The sequence below is a fragment of the Sander vitreus genome, chromosome 21 (assembly GCF_031162955.1).
Source record: "Sander vitreus isolate 19-12246 chromosome 21, sanVit1, whole genome shotgun sequence".
In the NCBI taxonomy this organism is placed as follows: Eukaryota; Metazoa; Chordata; class Actinopteri; order Perciformes; family Percidae; genus Sander; species Sander vitreus.
The window spans coordinates 11518288-11536785 of record NC_135875.1 but is presented as its reverse complement, the minus strand read 5'-3'; the positions used below and the strand labels follow the sequence as shown (position 1 = coordinate 11536785).

Sequence of the window (18498 nt, the reverse complement as noted above, 5' to 3'; positions counted from 1 at the left end):
ATTGTTTTAGCATCTTTATTCATATTATCAGAAATTACAAATCATAACACACAACTCATCATCAAAAAATGGAAGTGTTACATTCTTGATGCTGTAGTTGCTATGTTTGAACTGCACGGGGTAATGTGTAATTACATTTCTAACAGAAAGAAAAATCAAATCAAAGCAGCCTCTCATCCCCAAAAAAAAAGAAATTTGTGTGAGTATTATTATTAGCATCACCAGTAGCCCATTTTCTCATTGTCTAATGTGCTAAACCTTGCATTTACCTCGGCCTAATCTATAACATTTTCATCTGGATACTTACTTTCTCACTTTCATATTTAATAGCCTTTATCTATCCTCTTTGCTCACACTTACTCCTTCATTGCTTTTACAAAAAACACCCCAGATGCATTATCAAACAACCCCCTCATGTCCTGACGCAATGTGTAAACCTCCAGCATGATCAGGGTGTAGCCACTCTCCTTCAAACTAGCACAGACCTGGGCCTCATTCAATGGGACCACAGGGATCTTTACCCCAGGCCCCCCAAAATAGTAACTCTCTCCCAGAGCTCCGATGAGCAGGAGGTGGCCACCAGGCCGCAGGAGCCTCCCAATGTTGCCCAGGGCCCTGGTGAAGGCAGCCAGGTCAGGGCTGACACTCTCCAGACAGTAGCAGGACACGAGACAGTCGGCCCCTGCTGAAGGAAGGACGTCAAGGGCCAGAGACAGAGGGCAGTGCACATCAATGGGGACAATGTCCATGATGACCTGACGTAGCTTGGCAGCCTTCTCTGTCCATGCTGAGGGCCTGTTAGAGACAATGAATCACCAAATTAGATAAAAACAGCTATTGTAAATGCACACAGCATGTATCTGCACTAGTTATGTAATTCATACTGTGTGTTGACCCAGAAGCACACTGCATTGCATGATAGTGATTTAGGTGTTCATTAGCTATGGGCATAGCTCTAGGGATGACATTGAAGGTCTGCTGGTCACTCGGTCCACCACTTTGGTCCTGATTGAAATATCTTAGCAACTTTTGCATGATTTGCCATGGAAATTTGTACAGACATACATGGTCCCCAGAGGATGAATCATAAGAGCTGTATGATCCCCTGACCTCTCATCCAGTGCCACCAGCAGTTCAAAGCTTTCACTTATGCTGTGAAATATTTCTACATCTACTGGATGAATTGGTCCAACATTTGGTACAGACATTCATGGTTCCCAAATCATGTATCCTACTGACTTCCTACTCTGACTTTTCATCTACAGTAGCACCAGGTCAAAAATCTAAATGTGTCCATAACTTACTGCTTTATGACCAAATACTTACAAAACTAATGACATTGTCATCAGCCTCAGCTGTACTTTGCACTTTGATTTATTGTCACAGTAGGCACAGTACAAGGATGACTCATAGCTCAAAAAGAGGGCCAGAATAAAACGTGAGATCTTGTGACCCTTGAAAGAAGATGATGGATTCATTTTTAGAATTGTGGAACCAATTATGAGGGAAAATGGTGTTACCACAAGGAGGGAGAAAGTAGAAAAAGGAACTCTAGAATGCTATGTAAAAATCGATGTAAAGTGACAAGAGTAGCATTCTTATTTTCGCTCTATAGAACACCATACATTACAAATATAAATAATTTCCTAATGATGATACTATTTAAACATTGAGTCATTCGTAGTGAGTGATATTTCAAGATATCTCAAGTCTTTAAAACTGAGTTTATAGGGATCTGGTTGTACCGTCGTCCCTCCAGCTTGTAGACGTGCTGCAGGAATGGTGTCCAGTCCAGGCTGCAGCGTCCCTCGTCCTGGAGCCAGCCCCTCAGCTCCTGCCTGTTGACCTCCAGGAAATCTGTGAGGAGCACCTTGTTGAAAACCTCACAGCCACTCATCACCTGGTACAAGGTGGGACCCGAACCTATGTCCACCAGCAGCTCACCACTCACATCGCCTGGAAAGGTTAGAGAGAGGAGAAGTAAGACTCTGAGAAAGAGCTAATTGAGAGTTCTTTACCAAAATGCCTTGATTAATATGCAGCTTCTAGTCAGATATCCCAACAGTTATTGTATGATCATATCTTCCGAATATTAATAAAATGAAAATGATTTCAGGGAAGAGTGCTTGGATTATAAAGAAAGATTGCAAAGAGGAAGAGAAAAGACAGGCACATGTTTTATGTGAAAACTTCAAAAGGTATCTGGTATTAGCATCTTTTAGGTCTAATCACACGTCCTTTATTCTCCTTCATCACCTTAATTCTTCAACAACTTCATTAAAGTTAAATAAAAATAAACCTTCACACTGTTATAAGTATGGACAGTGTCACATACTGTATTCTGGAATCACTTGTTGCACCAATTTGCTGAGATTATATCGAATTTCTGAATGAAGAACTTAAATCCAGATCACATTTTTGATGGCACCAAATTCAAAATGAATATATTTATTTGACATTTTATACAGTTGTCCCTTTAATTCAGCCTGACATGTTTGGTATGTTTGGAAATCTTGAGTTCTAGAAAAACAAAGATCTTTGGGTTTGAACAGTGTTTGGACCCACCTTAAATCTATATAATAAATAGAATAAAGGTATATTCACCGACTTTTGCGTGTTTTCAGAAAAATTTTTTGAGAATAATGGAGAAGAAACAAAGTGTTTGTCTCCAAAAATGCCCAACATCTGAAACATTTGCCTCTGACAGAAATCAAATTATTAGTGTTGAATTAAACATACACATACACATTATTGCAACAAATGACCTATTTTAATAAACACCAGCAACATAAGAGATTATCATCGTAATCAGGCAATATGTTTAAATCAATTTAAAAGCTTTTTATTGAGCATAAACTGTTTTTGGAATATAGTTTACATTACCAATCACCCTGTCTCCTTACCTTCAGTGAAAGCTTTATGCAGGCATGCCAGTTTCCACGGCACAATGCTGTCCTTTCTTTCCAAATCAGCCAGTGGTGGAGTGTAGTAATTCTGCAGATACGCTGCAGGATCAAATCCCTGGTAGCAGACTGCCATGGCTGCCACTCCATTCTCTGCTCTCTTTTCTTCCATCCTCCTGTTGTCTTTGTGACTCTACCTAACACCTCTGTTTAGTGGTCAGCCTTCAGGTGCATATATACCTGTGTATATCTGTGTGTGTGTGTGTCTTTGCTTTGGGCTACTCTGAGTTTCATGGGCAGAGATAGCAATCCTGTTTTTGGGCCAGTGTTGCACTCCGATAGCATTTGTTCTGTTCATGTTCCCTGCCCTGAGGCGCTGATACCATCAGATCAGGGGGGCTTCCTCCAACACTAGACCCATTAATGGACTCCTCACATGGCTTTCAGGTCTTCAACCCACCTCTCAGATGCCCGCCATATCGCCACAATCATTCTAAATGGCCTTTTATAGACAATACAACATAACAATAGAATAGTTTTGTCTCAGGAAGCCCTGTTTGAAAGACACAAAGAGATTTGTCTCCATCTCCATGTTGCCATTTTACTTTAATGATGTTGAGTGGCTTGAGTGGAGATCAAATCATTCTTGCTTTCTTCCCGTGAAGAAACTATACTAAGGTCCCTCAGCGCTTCTGGGCTAGCTTGGTTGGTTATCTGCTAAACAGTCTTTAAGGGGGTCTCTCTATCTCATAAAAAAAAAGTTGGCACACCCTGCACATAGCCTAACAAGGCTATACAATTAAATGACCTAGCGCTTTTGCGCAGTATATGCGCACGGTAAGCCTATGCTCTAACTTGACACACGCACACAACAGACAGAGAGTTTTTTTGTTTTTACAGAAATGGAGTCCTTTTAATTAATTTCAACATATTATTGATTGTAATAGTCCATATTTCATTTCAATTTCGCAATACAAAGAAATAGACTAAACGATTTAGTCTATGAGTTTACTGAGTGTCATTCTCAATTTCCCAATGAAATAAAACGTAACTCATTTGAACCAGACCACCATCTCAGATATCATCAGTGTCATAATGCATGTAGTCTTTAACTTATACACAGGGAAAATGCACTAACTAGCAGAAATGAATAAAGCCATTGCACAGCCTAACTATGTTCTAGTCTTATAATGTACACGTAGTGATAACAACACCTGGGTGTTCAGTCGTCTCGTGTGTTGAACTGTGGAAATAAATAGATGAACAATTTTGGAATTTGCACTGAGATGTTGTCAGGTAGCCTATTCACTGAATATTCCGCCATCAGAGATTGCATTGTATTGCTGACAGGTGTTTCAAAATATCTGAGAACTTTTCTGGAGCTCTGAGTGGCAGAGGATAGCTACAGAAGCTAAAAGCACTCGCAACTTCTTCAGACTTGCGAGTGCTGTCAAATCGATCAAAGCCTATGCGGTTTGCTCAAATAGCCTAGTGGTGTGTTGGTGAAGTGCAGTCATGCTGCGTTCATGAGCGTAGGGTAGGCTCAGGTCTACGTCCCGTAGTAGCCTATTTTTTCGTCTTTAATGGTACGAGACCGCACAGGGATGGATAATGAACGTTGTTTAAGATTAAATTACAATGCCACATATGGCAGACACCTTCAGATATGAGAGACCCCCTCAGATCTTTGACTTTGTTGCTTTCATTCAAGCCAGTCCTCACTCTATGGGAGCTCGGCTCCCTCTGGCTCCCACGTAATTCGAGCACTGGTGGTTACACAGTTTGGAAGCAGTGTCCGCGTCAAGGCGAACTGCTTTTCTGTCGGCTAGTCGTATTTGTTTACCGGTTGCTTAGCTGTGTAACTATTTTACCCTCGGGCTAACGCGTTACGGCGAGCCTCTCTGGGTTTGGTTAGCATTTGTTTGTTAGTCGGACCGGGTACCTGGAGTTAGCTAACGGTTACGACGGGCTAACTCTTTCGGTGCACGGTTGACGTTAGCTCGGGCTAAACCCTGTGAGCTAATCTTGCCGACAGGCTAACATGTCACGACGCGCCTGCTATGGTTGTATATTTACGCCATTTTTCTTCCTTTCCAGCCATGTCCTCAGCAGCGGCCCCCGCCAAAGGGTCGGAGCCGAAGGCTAGTGAGACTGTATCCCGCCTGTGCCCCGCGTCATGTGGGGCATCCATCTCGGGCAGGGACCCTCACCTGATGTGCATAGCCTGCATGGGCGTTAAACATGCTCAGGCAGTGCTGGCTGACTCTCAGTCGTGCGCTCACTGCGCGTCAATGCCAGAAAAGATACTGGAAAGGCGACTGAGGGTGGCCGTAGCCAACAGTCATGACCCTTGTCTGTCAGGAACCACCCTGAAAGCCACAAGCAGTAGGCTACCTATCAACCGCTAGCTACACGTAGCTAGGCAGACATGATAGACGAGGAGATCCCGGCCATGCCTCCACTTTTCAAGGACCTCCTTGAAGTGGAACCGGGCGGTGAGGACGCAGAGGGCGATGCTATGGGCTGAAATATGTGACACCAGAAACTGAATTTGAATCATTTATATTTGAATTTGAATTGCTAACCTTGAATAATTGCATTGAAAAACTGAATTTGAATCACATCATTTGAAATAGTTTTGTTTAATTTAAATCATTGCATTGAAAAACTGAATGTGAATAGTATAATTTGAAATTGAATTTATTCGTTTGGAACTGAAGTCCAATAAAATTTGATCCTCACTGAAAATTCAACTCTCTATATATCTTCACATTCAGTTCTCACAATTCAAATTCAGTTCTCACAATTGAATTTCAAGTTACTGTGACAGACATCCGGGTAGTTGAAGGATGAAGGAAGAGCAATCGAGCGCAGATCGATAGATAGAGTTCAGTGGCACAGATACACAGGACTCCTCTTCGGGCAATCAGCACCTACGTTTTGGAGCACGGTACTCCAAAACGTAGGTGCTGATTCGGAGAACATGTAAATGGAACAGGCTAGCAAGTGCACCTCATTGCGTGATTGAAAATGTTTTGACTTCACTTTTGCGTTGCATTTCAAAACACTGGATTAAATGGATGTGGAACTGTAAACTGTGCTGTTAAATTTTTTTGTCGAGATGGAGAAGGTGAATCAGCGTCATTCTGCTTGCAGGAGGAGAATATTCTGTCGGCAACTTTGCCTGCAACGTGCGAAGGTAGGTAACGTTACCGACACTGATAGGCTATAATGTAAGCAATAGTCGTGTTCTCTTATTTATCCCATGTCAATAAATTAAAAACTTGTGGGAGTTCATGTTTGTAGTCTTCATAACACTTACTGGTATGGAGAATTGCATTAATGAATGTTAATTACATTATGCTTACAGTAGCTAGTAGTTTACTGCATACATGTAACATCAGCTCATTGTCCAGTAGCTTCTAGCTTTCAAACAAATGCGGCGCAAAATATGATCAGCAACTGCAAGGTAAACGCTACCAGCTAATGAGCTACCACAGGCAGTATGATATGCAGTAAACTGCAAGTGAGAAAGGTTAAATAGTACTGTAAACACACAAACTACAAGGCTACAACCAACATATGAAAAGTCATAATAACAACACCACTGATAAACACCCACTAACACAGTAAAGGTAGGTGTAAGTGTGTTAAATGGTCAACAGTTGTCAGTTAAGACCATGATGAAGAAACTACACCACCACACAGTTACATGAAGTACCTTCATGTTACAGTATGCTTAAATATACTTGTGATACAATTCTAATCTTACCAAGACAGGTTGGATATCTACTGGACTAACCTAAAGCTTTCTCCTTCTGTCTGCAGTCTAGAAGCAACACTATCATCGACAGCTGAGTCTGATCGCCGCTTCATGTTGAATATACTTGTGTACCGTATATAGTAATGTTTGAATAAATGTTATTGTCACACCGGCACTGGGCTCTCCCTCAGCCACGCCCACTACACAGTCTCCTCTCAATCAGTATCATCGTTCTACTATATGTACGTACTATCCCCAGCCTATTAGCACTCCTCACCTCTTGCCTGTTTGAACTCGTTATCTCATCTACAAGAACCCTCTCCATGGCTCAGTTGTTGTCTGGTCTCATCACTACAGGACTCCACATGTCATAGGGACGCTCCCATTGTTGCTGCTGTGCCAGAGCTTCCTGTGTTTAACTCCTGTGAAGTGAAGTTTATCTCCTGGCGTTTGTGCTTTTAAGTTTATTAGAACTATTTTGACTTGAAGTCTCCAGAGTTTTTCTGTGTTTTTTGAATTTAAGTTTCCTGAGTTTGAGCCTGTATTTTTGACTGGAAGTTTCCTGAGTCTTTTTGTAATTTTTACTTTTTGTACCCTGTCCAAGACCTCCATTAAAGATATTCGGATGGTATTCTGAGTCCGTGACAGTTATAATAAATATACACGTTTTGTTAATGTCTTTTTAGAGCTTGTATACCTAACAAGTTATTAAAACAGGTAGCATCTGAATATAATTATTCAGTTAGAAGTTTCCTGTGTCCGGGGCATAATTTGATGGAAAAATAGACATTGAAAAACAGTTTATATTATATACACACCCAAAAACTTAAAGACACAGACAAACCAGTTAATTTAATGCATTTTTTTTTTTTAATGCCTATCTGTAATATAGCAAATAATCTATTCAACATCTCTCTTTGGCCTCTGTCTCTCTGCTCCCTTGTCTTTTGCGTTCCCTCTCCTCCTCCTCATCTCTCCTGTCTGGAGATGCTAGTGCAGCGCATGGCCCTAGAGCTGTAATCGGGCCTTAAAAGTTCGGCCCAACAAGGCCTGAGCCTGACAGAATTCGGCCCATGCCCGACAAGTACATTTTGATTGACATCTTTTTAAAAGCCCAAACCCGTTTACAGCCCGACTGTACAAAAGGCCGTCTATCAGCAGTGATTGTTAGAGTGCATGTCGGAGAATAGTGCGGACACCGCGAGCGGGCACACGCTCCACTCGGCGGAAAAGGGAGAGAAGGGGAAAAAAGAGTCTGCGCTGTCCGGAGGACTAACACCGACAGTATTCAAATGTGCGCACGCATACAGCTCTTTTGCCTTTTGTCAAGAATGAGTCATTTATACATGTTTTAACATAATTTATTCATGATTAACGTAGGCTATAGACCACTTGGAAGTTGGAACAAAGAAATAAAATAAGTCCTCCAGAGGCCGGCCACCGTTTCACCTCCTCAGCATCCATTTTCATGCTAATCGAAACGCATCACCTGACCGCTCATTTACCGCGCGACCCGGAGCGCAAGCCTGAGCCCGGCTCGGCCCGGCGCGAGCCCGTGTAAAATGATAGAAATTAAGACCAAACCCGACAAAGATCTTCAGCTCTACTTGGCCCTGGTTTGTCCTCTTGGATCGGGGAAATCAGACTGGTGCAGACTGCCCTAATGCCTCATCCATGTTGGCAAACCAGGGCCAAGTTGCTGCTGTGGCTTTTCCATCCTCAGTGACCGCCTCCGTTTGTTCCTTAGTCCCTGTTAAAAGACAGCAAACACAGGAAACTTTTTACATGGGAAACTACTCATACATTTTAGCTTTCATTTAACGTTGCTAGTGAAGTTAACAAGGTGCAGCTTTACCCATCCTGCAGCTACATCTGATAAACACACTCATTTCTAAATCTCTGCTAACGTTACGCATATACAGTAACAGCATATAAAAAGAGATGAAAATGCCACCGGACATTAAACTTTACAAAAACAAACACAAATGGCACAAAAGACAGCAACCCAGCTAACAGCCTAATGTTAAATGATAAGTTCAGTTAGCCTAACGTTAGCTCGGGAGGTATCTACCTAATTATTAATAGCAATTTGTACCAGCATTAAAGCGTTTAGCTTTACACTGATGTAACACATTAACGGTGATAACAAATGAACGGCAAACCCTAAAGATACTTACATTTAAATGATTACTGCGCCATCAGCGATGCCACTCTGACTCTGCTTACGTCCGCCATTGTTATTTTTTTAACGAGCCGGCAAAGCCGCGCGCATAGGATTGTGGGTGATTTGGGAGTGTGCTTTGTGCTTTGAGTGTGGTTTGTGTGAACTGTGCTCCAAAATGTAGGTGCTGATTGGCCGAAGAGGAGTCCTGTGTATCTGCGCCACTGAACTCTATCTATCGATCTGCACTCGATTGCTCTTCCTTGCTAGGCATACGAAAATGTAATGCCCTAATTTAAATAGCCTGTAATGAATATCCTGCTTTATCTACAGCCAGGATGTTAAAAAGTGATGGAACATTTGAAAGCTTGTATGCCTGTAGCCTAGCCTAAAACACTGACCACACCACACTGTTTAAGGTAAAAACAAATTCATTTTATTAGCCTCTTATTTCATTATTTGTCCTCTTTAGCATATTTACAGTTCATGGTCCTCTCACGTCTGACTTGTTTGTCGTCCAGTCCATCCTGCCCTGTCTGGCGCATAGCGCAGCAACTGTTGCACAGCCTGGGCAAAAGTAAATTGGGTGAAAAAAATGAACCTTTAAGTTAAACAGAACACCCACATATGCACACTTGGAAACAAATTCAGTAGCCTAGGCCTAGGATAAGGCAATTTGTCCAGTGTTGTAGGCTAGCCTATCATGTTTTCCCTACATTCAAATCACTTTTCAAAAAGAATATGTGCATGGGTTTATTCGAATTAAAGGGAGGCAAAAAGGATCAGGTTTGCAGTAACACCTTTCATAAGGAAAATTTCTGAGGCCTCCCCCCAGGACACACCCCAACAAACACACACGCACACACACACACACACACACACACACACACACACACGAAGGTTACCTTTTTACTTGCTTCAGTCCCTCTTGCAGATGATCAAATTTTTTCTCTCTCCACCTGGCATTTTCCTATCTACAAACACATTACAACACCATTAGAGCAATAAATACTGTCACGTCCTTGCCAAACATCAGTTCAAAATAGATTGCGCTAGCTAACGTTAGCTAGCATTAGCTAACATGACCTAATTCTAAAAGTTGTCCTCAGCAAAATCCAAAAGCTATAATGCAACTACAAATGGAAATTCAGTCATATCCAATCATTTCCTTGCCAAAACATTTCCAACTTCATCTGTATCATATTCTAAGACTAGTTACTGCTAGCTTACGCTAGCTAATGTTAGCTAACGCTAGCTAACATTAGCTATTTTTAAAAGTTGTCTTTTGCATAATCCAAACGCATGATGGACACTAACCATCATGTTAACGAGTAACAGTATTGATTTGGTACAATTCATTCATATTTAACATTACATATTAAGCAAGCTTACCTGATCGCATGGGTCCCAAGAGTCCAGAAATGAGATGTGTCCGGTACGTTGGTACTACCACCTGATGATCTCACGGTTAACCAAAAATCAATGGCTTTTCAATCATATTTCCCGGTCAACTATATATCAATGCATTTTCAATCATATTTCCCGGTCAACTATATATCAATGCATTTTCAATCATATTTCCCGGTCAACTATGTCGATGGCTTTTCAACACATTGGCAATATCGCCCGGTAAACCAAATATCAATGCTTAATCAATCATAAAGATAACTATAGATCAATGTTGTTCCAATTGTTGCCATCAACATTAATAACATCAGGTTTCATCGATATGGTAATGGTGATTCAACATTTATTTTGCATTGAAATTTCAATATCAACCATAATGATGATTCAGATGGAAAATCAATATTTATTCAATGTTGGCTTGCTGTCTGGGTATTGTTCTTTACAGCAGATGAACACACACACACACACACACACACACACACACACACACACACACACACACACACGACAATTTTCCGTAAATTAGTTTTGTCGTTTTTTTTTAGCTCTCCGTTGTTTGTGAATACAATTCCATCAGTTAATTTTGACCTGGGGATATCCTGGCTAATAATTGTCACATACCAGCCATTAATCCAAAACAACTAATGATTTACCCTCATTTTACTCAGAAATTAGGTCTAATTTCATGTAAATGAGGTCTGTTGACCATGAATGGAAAAAATAAGTGTAAAACTAGTTGTGATGAGTTGGAATGAAGTTGGATAAAAGTGGTAACAGAATTGAGTGATAAAGTATAATTGTATATGCTTTATAACCCTTGTGTTATCTTTAAAGTGGTGTTTACAAGCTCGTTAGAATAGACACTGTCTTCTGACGTGTACGTGCGTGTGTGTGTGTGTGTGTGTGGTACGTGCATGTGTGTGAGAGGGTGTGGAGTGTGTGTTACATCATTATCTCATACAGCAGATGTATCCTAAAGGGCCAGAGAGAGACACTGTAACTACAGTCTGCACACACTGTGGACATAGAGCACTTTGTTCAAATGTTAACACACTGCTGGCAAACAGTTAATCACCTAAAACTAAGAATTGTAGAGTTTTCGTTAGCTTAGAATGAGAGTTTTCAGTAACTCTAATGAGCTTAGAGTTACTGCATATATGCATTTTGGAGACAAATTCAGGTTAAAGTTAAGGTTTTAGATTAACTGAAGAGATTTAGGAATTTAAATAGTATTTTACCTGTCCACGCAAAGAAGATTTAAACATTATAGCAGATGGAGAGTGACTACAATATCCAGCAACTGACAGTCATTGATACTGATATTCTATGGGATTGGATGTCTGATCACAAATGTAACGTGTTGTCGTGCTTTTCCAACCTTGACCACCACAGAATGAGGAAGAATAAATACATTTTCTATGGGGTGCCTGGGTAACTGACCTGGTACAGCGTGTGTCCCTAGACAGAGGTTTACTCCTCGATGCAGAGGCCACAGGTTCGACTCCAACCTGTGGCCCTTTGCTGCATGTCATTCCCCCTCTCTCTCCCCTTTCATGTCTTCAGCTGTCCTATAAATAAAGGCCTAACATGCACAAAAAATAAACTTAGGAGTTTCTTATGTTGACAGGTGATAGTAGATGATTATAAAGTCAGAGGTTGTCGTACAGGGCGCAGAGAGAAGCCGTATTTCGAGTATCAATACATTTTAAAATATAAATGGATTCACGAAGTCCATCAAAAAGGAACAAGATGAAATAGATAAAGAGAAATAATGAACAAAGATAGATGTAGGAAAAAAGCTAATTTGAAAGCTTTAAAATGGACATAGAGTTGCAGCACTTTTTCTTTTGATTTTAAAGGACCAGTGTGTAGGATTTATGGGGATCTATTGGCAGGAATGCATAATTATGTTTTCATTTGTGTATAATCACCTGGAACTAAGAATTGTTGTGTTTTCGTTAGCTTAGAATGAGCCCTTCATATCTACATAGGGAGCGGGTCCTCTTTCACAGAGCCAGGCATGTTGCACCGCCATGTGTAATTATTTCTTAGAGTTACTGCATATATGCATTTTGGAGACAAATTAAGGTTCAGGTTTACAGAAGATTAACTGTAAGATATGGTGGCCGAGACGGTTCAACACAAATACAAAAGCCACAACACAAACACAAAAGCTACAACACACACACAAAAGCTAAAACACAAATACAAAAGCCACAACAGTTAGCTTTTGTATTTGTGTTTTAGCTTTTGTGTTTGTGTTGTAGCTTTTGTATTTGTGTTTTTAAATAGTATTTTACCTGTCCACGAAAAAAAAGATTTAAACATTAAAGCAGATGGTGAGTGACCACAATATACAGCAAATGACAGTCATTGATACTGATATTCTATGGGATTGGATGTCTGATCACAAATGTAACTGTTGTTCAGTTTTAGTTTTAATTAAAATTAGGATATTTGGAGATTACAATTAGAGTCAGACAAGAGTCAAAAAGGGATCGAGAATTTGCTTTTCCAGGAGATTGTGAATGCAGAGCATATTAAATTCCCTTTGGTAAGACTTTGGAGTGTGCAAACACTCTGACTGACAAACTGTGTTTATGCTCTTTGGACAGAAAAGGGATTGTAAAAAGCTGCTGAATGTTCCTATTTGCAAATACAACTCCAGGAAGAAATAAAAGCTTATTTAGGAACATAGACATAATATAATTATATATTTTATTAGAGTACATTAATCAGCTGTTGAAAGAAATCTGCAAATGTATTCATTTATGTATAGATTATTAAAAAAGTGATTAATTAAAATCCACATGAAATACATGGACATTCTATTTTAACCTCAGTCTTCTCTCAGTGTCCAAATGTCTATACAAAATCTATTTCGACACAAATATAATGAAAATACAACTGTCATGATAAAACAAATGTATAGCCTGAAAGGACCAATAACATTACCCTTTGTGAGCATTAATCTTAAATCTGTAATGATTATATCCCAATGTGACAGTTAAAAAAAGGCATTTCACATTAACAAAATAATAATTTACACAATTTTGGCTTGATATTTGAGGAGAAACTCAAGATGGCAGAGTAATGACACCTGTTCAGTACTTCTAATTACACAATCATATTCTCAGATGCATATCTAAATTTGACCATTTACTGTAAGATAAAGCAATTTTTTAGCTGTATTATCAAATTTATACTGCTTCCACTAATCTCTGCCCCCATCTTTTTTAATATCAACAATAAGTTGAGATCATTATAATGCTGTTATGCAATATAAGTCTGAGATAAGAAAATGTGAAATACAAATTGTTTTAGCATCTTTATTCATATTATCAGAAATTACAAAACATAACACTTAACTCATCAGCCTCTTAACTGAAGAACAGTTAATCAAAAAGAAGTATATCAAAATATACTGTTTATAAACAGCTTGAGAAATTGTATGTTATGATGCAAAAAAATTAAAGCGTTACATTCTTGATGCTGTAGTTGCTGTGTTTGAACTGCAGGGGGTAATGTGTAATTACATTTCTAACAGAAAGAAAAAGGAACTGTCTCCTTATTCACCCTCAGAAAAGACATTCACTGGACCAAGGAAATGAAGTGAAATATTTCATTTACATGTTTTTTGTCTTTGCATTTTTTTTCCATTAAGAGTCAGTTTGAAAACAATTTGAATGATTGAAGCTCAGAATCAAAGCAGCCTCTCATCCCCAAAAAACAAATATGCGTGAGTATTATTATTAATATCACCAGTAGCCCATTTTCTCATTGTCTAATGTGCTAAACCTTGCATTTACATCGGCCTAATCTATAATATTTTCATCTGGATACTTACTTTCTCACTTTCATCTTTAATAGCCATTCTCTATCCTCTTTTCTCACACTTACTCCTTCATTGCCTTTACAAAAAACACCCCAGACACGTCATCAACCCCCACCCTCATGTCCTGAGGCAATGTGTAAACCTCCAGCCTGATCAGGGTGTAGCCGCTCTCCTTCAAACTAGCACACACCTGGGCCTCATTCAATGGGACCACAGGGATCTTTACCCCAGGCCCCCCAAAATAGTAACTCTCTCCCAGAGCTCCGATGAGCAGGAGGTGGCCACCGGGCCGCAGGAGCCTCCCAATGTTGCCCAGGGCCCTGGTGAAGGCAGCCAGGTCAGGGCTGACACTCTCCAGACAGAAGCAGGACACGAGACAGTCGGCCCCTGCTGAAGGAAGGACGTCAAGGGCCAGAGACAGAGGGCAGTGCACGTCAATGGGGACAATGTCCATGATGACCTGACGTAGCTTGGCAGCCTTCTCTGTCCATGCTGAGGGCCTGTTAGAGACAATGAATCACCAAATTAGATAAAAACAGCTATTGTAAATGCACACAGCATGTATCTGCACTAGTTATGTAATTCATACTGTGTGTTGACCCAGAAGCACACTGCATTGCATGATAGTGATTTAGGTGTTCATTAGCTATGGGCATAGCTCTAGGGATGACATTGAAGGTCTGCTGGTCACTCGGTCCACCACTTTGGTCCTGATTGAAATATCTTAGCAACTTTTGCATGATTTGCCATGGAAATTTGTACAGACATACATGGTCCCCAGAGGATGAATCATAAGAGCTGTATGATCCCCTGACCTCTCATCCAGTGCCACCAGCAGTTCATGGATTTCACTTATGCTGTGAAATATTTCTACATCTACTGGATGAATTGGTCCAACATTTGGTACAGACATTCATGGTTCCCAAATCATGTATCCTACTGACTTCCTACTCTGACTTTTCATCTACAGTAGCACCAGGTCAAAAATCTAAATGTGTCCATAACTTACTGCTTTATGACCAAATACTTACAAAACTAATGACATTGTCATCAGCCTCAGCTGTACTTTGCACTTTGATTTATTGTCACAGTAGGCACAGTACAAGGATGACTCATAGCTCAAAAAGAGGGCCAGAATAAAACGTGAGATCTTGTGACCCTTGAAAGAAGATGATGGATTCATTTTTAGAATTGTGGAACCAATTATGAGGGAAAATGGTGTTACCACAAGGAGGGAGAAAGTAGAAAAAGGAACTCTAGAATGCTATGTAAAAATCAATGTAAAGTGACAAGAGTAGCATTCTTATTTTCTCATACATTACAAATATAAACCATTTCCTAATGATTATACTAGTTGAACGTTGAGTCATTCGTAGTGAGTGATATTTCAAGATATCTCAGGTCTTTAAAACTGAGTTTATAGGGATCTGGTCGTACTGTCGTCCCTCCAGCTTGCAGACGTGCTGCAGGAATGGTGTCCAGTCCAGGCTGCAGCGTCCCTCGTCCTGGAGCCAGCCCCTCAGCTCCTGCCTGTTGACCTCCAGGAAATCTGTGAGGAGCACCTTGTTGAAAACCTCACAGCCACTCATCACCTGGTACAAGGTGGGACCCGAACCTATGTCCACCAGCAGCTCACCACTCACATCGCCTGGAAAGGTTAGAGAGAGGAGAAGTAAGACTCTGAGAAAGAGCTAATTGAGAGTTCTTTACCAAAATGCCTTGATTAATATGCAGCTTCTATTCAGATATCTCAACAGTTATTGTATGATCATATCTTCCGAATATTAATAAAATGAAAATGATTTCAGGGAAGAGTGCTTGGATTATAAAGAAAGATTGCAAAGAGGAAGAGAAAAGACAGGCACATGTTTTATGTGAAAACTTCAAAAGGTATCTGGTATTAGCATCTTTTAGGTCTAATCACACGTCCTTTATTCTCCTTCATCACCTTAATTCTTCAACAACTTCATTAAAGTTAAATAAAAATAAACCTTCACACTGTTATAACTACAGACAGTCACATACTGTATTCTGGAATCACTTGTTGCACCAATTTGCTGAGATTATATTAAATTTCTGAATGAAGAACTTAAATCCAGATCACATTTTTGATGGCACCAAATTCAAAATGAATATATTTATTTGACATTTTATACAGTTGTCCCTTTAATTCAGCCTGACATGTTTGGTATGTTTGGAAATCTTGAGTTCTAGAAAAACAAAGATCTTTGGGTTTGAACAGTGTTTGGACCCACCTTAAATCTATATAATAAATAGAATAAAGGTATATTCACCGACTTTTGCGTGTTTTCAGAAAAAAGTGTGAGAATAATGGAGAAGAAACAAAATGTTTGTCTCCAAAAATGCCCAACATCTGAAACATTTGCCTCTGACAGACATCAAATTATTAATTTATTTATTATGAATTAAACATACTCCTATATTATTATTGCAACCAATGATCCATTTTAATAAACACCAACAACATAAGAGATTATCATCGTAATCAGGCAATATGTTTAACTCAATTTAAAAGCTTTTTTCTAAGCATAAACTGTTTTTGGAATACAGTTTACATTACCAATCACCCTGTCTCCTTACCTTCAGTGAAAGCTCTATGCAGGCATGCCAGTTTCCACGGCACAATGCTGTCCTTTCTTTCAAAATCTGCCCTTGGTGGAGTGTAATTATACTGCAGATACGCTGCAGGATCAAATCCCTGGTAGCAGGATGCCATGGCTGCCACTCCATTCTCTGCTCCCTTTTCTTCCATCCTCCTGTTGTCTTTGTGACTCTACCTAACACCTCTGTTTAGTGGTCAGCCTTCAGGTGCATATATACCTGTGTATATCTGGGTGTGTCTGTGTCATCTTGTGTGTGTCTTTGCTTTGGGCTACTCTGAGTTTCATGGGCAGAGATAGCAATCCTGTTTTTGGGCCAGTGTTGCACTCCGATAGCATTTGTTTTGTTCATGTTCCCTGCCCTGAGGTGCTGATACCATCAGATCAGGGGGGCTTCCTCCAACACTACACCCACTAATGGACTCCTCACATGGCTTTCAGGTCTTCCACCCACCTCTCAGATGCCCGCCATATCTCCACAATCATTCTAAAGGGCTTTTACACGCAAACAATAGACCAGTTTTGTCTCAGGAAGCCCTGTTTGAAAGACACAAAGAGGTTTGTCTCCATCTCCATGTCGCCATTTTACTTTAATGATGTTGAGTGGCGGAGAGATGGGGAATTGTGAGTAGTAGCAAGGGAAAGGAAAAGTTTCTTATGTTGACAGGTGATAGTAGATGATTACAAAGTCAGAGGTTGTCGTACAGGGCGCAGAGAGAAGCCGTATTTTGAGTATCAATACATTTTAAAACATAAATGGATTCACAAAGTCCATCAAAAAGAAACAAGATGATAGTCAAGAGAAAAGATAGATGTAGGAAAAAAGCTAATTTGAAAGATTTAAAACGAACACAGAGTTGCAGCACTTTTTCTTTAGATTTTAAAGGACCAGTGTGTAGAATTTATGGGGATCTATTGGCAGGAATTAGTTATTAATTAGTGTTCATTCATGTATAATCACCTGAAACTAAGAATTGTTGTGTTATCGTTAGCTTAGAATGAGCCCTTCATATCTACATAGGGAGCGGGTCCTCTTTCACAGAGCCAGGCATGTTGCACCGCCATGTGTAATTATTTCTTAGATTTACTGCATATATGCATTTTGGAAACAAATTAAGGTTTAGGTTTACAGAAGATTAACTGTAAGAAATTCTGGAATTTAAATAGTATTTTACCTGTCCACGCAAAGAAGATTTAAACATTAAAGCAAATGGAGAGTGACCACAATATACAGCAACTGTCATTGATACTGATATTCTATGGGATTGGATGTCTGATCACAAATGTAACTGTTGTCGTGCATTTCCAACCTTGACCACCACATAATGAGGAAGATTAAATACATTTTGCATGGGGTGCCTGGGTAGCTCACCTGGTAGAGCGTTTGTCAGTATACAGAGATTTACTCCTTGACGCAGCAGCCAAGGGTTAGATTCCAACCTGTGGCACTTTGCTGCATGTCATTCCCCCTCTCTCTCAATACATTAGCAAGGACTTATTGTTGACTTCAATCACAGAACCTTGTAAAAATAATAAAGACTTCTGCTGTTGGTGCACTGTTGGTTTACAGATGCAGTGTTTTATTTGCTCTCCTACATGAAGTGTTCGTGCCTTAGTGCATTAATGCCTCACATGACATACATTTTCAGTTTGAGCAGACTAACAATGTGAACAAACAAACTCATCTCACTTCACTGTAGATTTTCAGTATTGTGGTTATTTTGTGCCAGGGAATAGGACAAAGCTTATTTATTGCTCCATTTAAATAGCTTACTAAATTTTAAAGTGTCCATATTGTGCTCATTTTC

The 18498-nt window shown here is 39.9% G+C and overlaps 2 protein-coding genes across 2 annotated transcripts; both read right to left on the bottom strand.

Moving 5' to 3' along the window:
- Positions 1-190: 190 nt before the first annotated feature.
- Positions 191-3264, bottom strand: LOC144536504 (phenylethanolamine N-methyltransferase-like). The gene is made up of 3 exons (XM_078279683.1): positions 2904-3264; positions 1746-1956; positions 191-795 (listed from the first exon to the last, which is right to left on the bottom strand). Exons 1-3 carry the CDS (start codon positions 3073-3075, stop codon positions 357-359), a joined length of 822 nt encoding a protein of 273 aa, XP_078135809.1. The 5' UTR covers positions 3076-3264; the 3' UTR covers positions 191-356.
- Positions 3265-14130: 10866 nt separating this feature from the next.
- On the bottom strand, positions 14131-16842 carry LOC144536564 (phenylethanolamine N-methyltransferase-like). The gene is made up of 3 exons (XM_078279773.1): positions 16671-16842; positions 15507-15717; positions 14131-14569 (listed from the first exon to the last, which is right to left on the bottom strand). The coding sequence occupies exons 1-3, from the start codon at positions 16840-16842 to the stop codon at positions 14131-14133; spliced, it is 822 nt and encodes a 273-aa protein (XP_078135899.1).
- Between the last annotated feature and the right edge of the window lie 1656 nt (positions 16843-18498).

Coding starts and splice junctions, on each gene's coding strand:
- LOC144536564 (XM_078279773.1), bottom strand. CDS start 16,842: ATGGAAGAAAAGGGAGCAGAGAATGGAGTGGCAGCCATGGCATCCTGC. Junction 15,718..16,670: donor GCATAGAGCTTTCACTGAAG/GTAAGGAGACAG, acceptor TAACCTTTCCAG/GCGATGTGAGTGGTGAGCTG. Junction 14,570..15,506: donor TGCAAGCTGGAGGGACGACA/GTACGACCAGAT, acceptor TGTCTCTAACAG/GCCCTCAGCATGGACAGAGA.
- LOC144536504 (XM_078279683.1), bottom strand. CDS start 3,075: ATGGAAGAAAAGAGAGCAGAGAATGGAGTGGCAGCCATGGCAGTCTGC. Junction 1,957..2,903: donor GCATAAAGCTTTCACTGAAG/GTAAGGAGACAG, acceptor TAACCTTTCCAG/GCGATGTGAGTGGTGAGCTG. Junction 796..1,745: donor TACAAGCTGGAGGGACGACG/GTACAACCAGAT, acceptor TGTCTCTAACAG/GCCCTCAGCATGGACAGAGA.